Here is a 6404-nt window from a genome sequence, read left to right on the forward strand (position 1 = left end):
ATGAAAAATTTATTTAACTCAAAATTTTATATGGCAAGAGATTTAAGGAAAAAAAATTTGAATAAATCTCTTAGTTGTGTTATTAATTAGGATTGGTTTCTTTTATATTTAATTCAAAATTTCATTTGATAAGAGATTTGAAGATTTTAATGAGTCTCTTAATTGTATTATTGATTGAAGCTTTCTTTTTTTTAGAAAAAAATTTATTTAATTCACAATTTTATACGTTGAAAGATTTGAGAAATGAAAAATTTTTAATAAATGAAAAGAAAAGTATTTGTTCAATTAAATTCCAATTAATTTTTTTTTACCATATACTATTTTAAATGCTTGAAATTCATTTCGTTTTTTATTTTTTATTTTATTTTATTTTTTTTTTTTTAGTGGCTTGAAGAAACATATCGTGGACCGGAAGGTCTTGATAATCGTCGAGCGTATGTCGTTTGTAATGTTGATCAACCAAATGTTGACAATTGGTTACGAACACCAATAATTAATGTCAAAGGAGCAAATCGTTTACATGTTGAAGTAAGTTAATGATTAAATTGATCTTTCAGTCTTTTTTTTTGTCATATCGGAATCAGTGATATAGTATTTTGAACAAAATTCTAATAATTACAACTGAAATAATTTCTTTTTATTGTTATTTCTTTAATAATTATTTGTTTTTTATTATTAATTTTTAATATTTTAATATTACATTTCCAATTTCAATCTTTGATTCCAATTATAATTTTGAATTAATTTATTATATGATTTAACTAATAGTCATAAGAAATGATATTTTCGTACTTTAATCAAAATTCTATTTCCATTTAAAAATAAATTGAAGATAAAAATTTTCATTACAAATCATTAGCTATTTTTTCACGAATTTTTTTAAATAAAAAATTTTGTATACACTTACAATTGAAATATTGAAATAATTTGAAATGACTTTTTATTTCCTTTCCTTAAATAAATTCATTTCTGATATTTTACTTGAGCTTTTTTCTTTTTTTCTTTGTTTTGTTTTGAATGAAAAACGAAGATTTTATATAAATGAATTTAACAGAAAAAAAGAAATAAAAAACAACTCTTGGGGGGGTTTTTTTTTTTCAAAAGAAGGGAAGAGGATGAATTATTTCAAAAGTTATAATTTTGCATTTTAGTTAAAATGGACAATATGTGTTGATAACTGATTTAAAATTTAATTAAATTTTGGCAAAAGTTTGACGATAATTTTATATTTACATTGTCTATAAATTGAAATTATTTTTTCGTTTTTCCTTTCTTTTTCAATTTATTTGTTATTTCAGTTCTTCGGAAATGATTATTAGTTATTTTTTAATACAAATATTTTGTAGATGATATTTGTTATTCGATTAAATTAAAATTTTATTTCAAATTTTAAATTTCAGGTGACCTTTACAATGCGTGATTGTAGTGAATTCCCAGGTAATGCTCGTTCATGTAAGGAAACATTCCGTTTATATGCTGTTCAATTAATGAACAACGAACAATATCAAAATATTTGGAATTCTGATTATTGGTAAAAACAAATATTTTCTCTTTTTAAATTATTATTGTAAATTTTTTTTTATCAAATTAATTTAGAAATTTTTCCTTTTAAATTTTAAATTAAATAACATTTGTAGGAAACGTGAAATGTTCACGTTTCTGTAAATTCTTTTTTCATATATTTACAATATAATTTTAAAAGTAATAAACTTAGTAAAATAAGCTTTTCATAGTGAAACAAAAACTTTAAATATAGTAAACGTAATGAGATAAGCAATTTTAAATGTTGTAATAAAATAAGCAATTTTAAACGTAATAAGTATATTGAAATAAGCAATTTTGAACGGTAATTAGCTTAATGAATTAAGCAATTTTAAGTGTAGTAAAGTAAACAACTTTAAATATAGCAAGCATATAGTAAAGTAAAATTTTGAAACATTTATTAAAATTTAATTCTTAATATTTGCCCATTTCTTATAATTACACTCATAAGCTGTTTAGGTAATATTAGAATTTTTGTAAAATTTTAATCTGAATAAAGAAATTTTCAGGGATTTAATAGATCGAATAACAGCTGATACTGGACGACATTCGAAACATGATCCAACAATTGCTGCTGTAAATCAAGAAGTTCGTAGCTATACGGTTACTAAAGATGCTGTATATTTTGCTTTTCGAGATTCGGGTGCTTGTATATCAATACTTAATATTAAGGTTATATATACTTTTAATTCATTACATCTATCATAAAAATAAAAAATTTTTAAATAAAATTTTAAATTAAATTAAAATTTACACCAAATTCTCTATTTATTTATATTTCATAAAAATGTAGTAATTTATTTAAATTAAAAAATATACAATATTTCATGCTTAATTTTATCAGATTTAATTAAATCAAATTAATTAGTTGAAATTAGAAATGTCACAGATTTCTTTTTTTGTAATGCAAAAACAATGACATTTGATGTTTGCATTAATTTTATCATTTATTTAAATGAATTTGAAATAATTTATCAAAATATTATCACCTATTTTTTCTTTTTTTGCTTCAACAAGTGTATGCAAATTTTTAAAAATAAAAAGAAATTCAAATAAGAATTGAAATAAAAATAAGAATAATAATAGTACATAAAAGGAAATTGAAAGAAAGGTAAAATTAATTTGGAAAAAATCATACATTTTGAAATTATTTTACTATTTTTAAAATATTTAACAATATGACTCCAATTGTAGAATTCATTTCTTCCTCTTAACACTTTAAAATTTCCACAGTATATCGGTCTTATGATCATATCCTTAATGTTTTCAATATAACTTGTTATGATCATATGATCAATCTTTTACAGTATACTTTCTTAAGAATATTACATGCTTAATCTTTTATAGTATATCGTAGGATCATATGCATAATCTTTACAGTATATTTTGACATCATATGTTTACTTCCTTGCATTGTTTTAGAGAAAGTTAACAACAAAAAAAGGTCAGAAAGGTCAGAAAAACAAATGTTATCGTTGTTTTTTTTTTTTTTTATGACATAACTATTGAAATGAACTTATTCCAAAAGAGGTCAAATTAAGACAAGATGTTGAAAGAGAATGTAGCAGAAAGATTACGATTATAGAAAGTGAATAATGAATAATTTCCTTTGAAGTGTAATTTTAGGGGTAACTGACCCTCCCACAAACCATCGAAACAACCAATTTTATAGGGGTAATTACGATAGTTTTATGATGATCATTTTGAATTGCACTGACCTATCTTAAAGGTCATGGATATGCGTTAGTAATGAATTAGGATAATGCTGGCAAGGATCATAAAATCATCGTTAAAAGGAAGTTGTCAATTTTGTCAAAAGAATTGTCCCTTTCATTAATTGTAAATTCATTTATGCAATAAACATTTTGCTATGCTTTTTAATAATTTCAAATTTCTAACAAAAAAAAAAGGAAAAAAAGACTAATGATAAGTAGTATAAAAGATGAAAAAGAAAAAAAGAAAGAATAATTTTTGATAATTTGAACGATGGCTTTTTTCTTACTAATTTTTTTCTTTTTTCTTTGTTTTATTTGGATTTGAATTTTTTTTAAAATTTTTGCTATAAAGGAAATATTTTTAAAATTTAGTTTTTAATTTTAATTTTGATTAAAATTGAATTCAATTTTCCTTTTACTATTTTGGAATAAAAGAAATATAAGTGTTTAAAATGTACAGTGCTCATCATCAAATTAGACCGTTTTGAAATGAATTCATTAATTAATTTAAGCAAAATAAAAGTTTCAAGCATTTGATTTGGAATTTGGCATGAAATTTAAATCGATGGATTTGGGTAATGCAATTTATTCATTTTGATAATAATGATTACAAGAGAAAATTCGGGAATGGAAATGAAATTGAAGTGACGATGAATTATTATAAGACGAAAGTTTGGACGGGAATTTCTATTAAAATGAAATTTAATAAAATGAGACTAAGAAAAGGACAAGAGTTGGGTGACACGCAATTTCATCAGGATTTTCGTCTAATTATCCCTGTGGCATTATTTCAGTTTTAGGGGTTAGTATTAAATATTGGCAGAATGAATTTGAATTTTTCATCAAAATAATTTGAATGAAATGAATTGGAAATTCAAGATAGATAAAGGAGAGAAATTGAACTAAATTTCAATTTTTTTTTTCTGGTCATAAATTAATTCGTTTTATTTTTTTAGTTTCGAATTTAGTTTTCAATTATCTTTTAGAAACGGAAATTTGCTAAACATTATAAATTGCATAACTGTAAGGAGTTGACAAGAAAAGTAATTAGGGAATTTTTAAGAAGGCGAAAGTAATATAATAATAATTTAGACAATTTGTTGAATGGTAAGTTATTATGCAAAATTACTTTTTCATGTACATTTCCTTAATTGCAAATAAGTAATCAAATATCTTTGATATTGAAATTCAAATTAAATAAATGCTTGAATAAATTCAATCTTCTTAAATCAAATGTAATAGATTTAAAGTTGTTTTAATTCATGCTCTTTAAATAACAAAGTAATTAGGTAATGTATATTTAATAGTCTCAAGTAATTACTTTTGAAAATAAAACGTCAGCTAATTTGCCAAATATAAATTAATCCGAAAGAATTTTTTTTTTTAAGGAAAATGTTTGTTTAAAAATTTGAAATCTTTGTTATATAAAACTTTCAAAATATTTTCTTTCCAACTTTTCTTTCAATTCTTTTCTAATTACAATTTTAAATTCACAAATGATTTACAATTAATTCTGTAATTTGATAAACATTTATATATTGCTGAACTAAAGAAAAAAAAATGGACGGAACTGGTATTATATATATTTTTTCATATGAAATATTAATTAATTTAGGTGGATTTCCAACAGAATTGTTATTTTCTAATGAATAAAATAACAAAAAAAAAAAAGAAAAAAACGAAACGAAAAAAAAATTTTATAGATTTTTTATGAAGTATGTCCAGAAATAACTCGCGCATTTGTCCATTATCCGCAAACAGTAACTGGCGCTGAAGCGCATTCAATCATTGCTGTAAATGGTAAATGTGTTCCAAATTCATCACCTCTTGGTAAGCTTCTTTTTTTTTAATTTCATTTTTTTTTAATTTTAAAAAATCTTTATTGGTGACGCTTTTTTTTCTTGAAGAGAAAAAAAACTTTCTTTTTAGGCGAAATTTTTGTTTTTATTTTTGTGTATTACTTATAAATTGTGTAATGTTTAGTGTTATTATTTCCTTTAGTTACTTTATTACCTAAAATTCATCTTTTTAACTTTAGTACTTATGGTTCTTTTTTTTTACATTATTCTTGTAAATGATTCTTTACGTTAAATCTTACGTCTTGACGTATTTTACATCTTTACGTTTTTAACGTCAAATTTTTTAAGGCATTCTTCTAATATGTTTTTACGTTACGTTACTTTTTTTTTTCTAAAATACGTCCCTACATTGCACTAATTTTTTCAATACATTTTTAAATTATATCACCCTTTCACAAACGTTTTTAAGTCATTTTATTTTTTTTTCCTAAAATGCATTTTTACGTCAAGTTATTAGTTCTAAGTATGCTTTTACGCCACTTTACTTTTTTCGAAATAGTTTTTTTTTTACATCAGGTTACTTTTTTTAAAGTATGTTTTTACGTTACGTTACTTTTTTTAAAGTATGTTTTTACGCCATGTTATTGATGTATGCTTGTTATATTTATTGTATGACTTTTAGGTGTTGCTAAAAAAAATAGAATTTCAGGTGGTATCAAACAGCCAACATATGTCTGTAAAGCGACAGGATCATGGGACATGGCAAATGGTGAATGTCATTGTGACAAAGGTTATGCATCATCGATTAAACATAATACTTGTACTGGTTAGTTAATTATTTAAATTCGTTACTTTTTTTTTAAAGTGAAACAAAAGATCGAATGATAGAAATGAATGATATCAATTACTATTGATCAGGTAATTTTATTGACAGTTCTATCAATGGGATCGTTAACTTCTTAAATCTTTGATTAATTAAAATAAATATATAAAATCATTTTTTGATAAGTATTTAAATAAATTGTGATAAATTTTATGTTACATCGATAATTATTTATTTACTTTTATTTCCTCCTGAATTAATCTAACATTTATTACTTTTAAATGTCAAATTAAAAAAAAAAGTAAAAGTGATGAAATTTGCTTTTTTGAATGAAATTTTTTTTTTTGAATTTTATTTTTAAAAAATATGTTTTAATTTAAAAAGAAGTAATCATCAATTTATATGTGTATTCTGTTGTGTTAATTATTAATTATTAGTAAAGAAGGATTGTTGAATGAGAAAGAGAGAGAAAGAGAGAGAGAGAGAGAGAGAGAGAGAGAGAGGAGGAGGAGGGAGGAGAGAGAG

The 6404-nt window shown here is 22.7% G+C and overlaps 1 protein-coding gene across 1 annotated transcript; it reads left to right on the plus strand.

The window, feature by feature from the left end:
- Positions 1-261: 261 nt before the first annotated feature.
- On the plus strand, positions 262-5887 carry LOAG_11620 (hypothetical protein; the record flags this gene model as incomplete). The annotated part of the gene is made up of 6 exons (XM_020448386.1): positions 262-273; positions 385-528; positions 1401-1531; positions 2052-2214; positions 4961-5087; positions 5766-5887. The coding sequence occupies 6 exons, from the start codon at positions 262-264 to the stop codon at positions 5885-5887; spliced, it is 699 nt and encodes a 232-aa protein (XP_020301467.1).
- Positions 5888-6404: the final 517 nt, after the last annotated feature.

The sequence above is a fragment of the Loa loa genome (genome assembly GCF_000183805.2).
Source record: "Loa loa unplaced genomic scaffold supercont3.205, whole genome shotgun sequence".
In the NCBI taxonomy this organism is placed as follows: Eukaryota; Metazoa; Nematoda; class Chromadorea; order Rhabditida; family Onchocercidae; genus Loa; species Loa loa.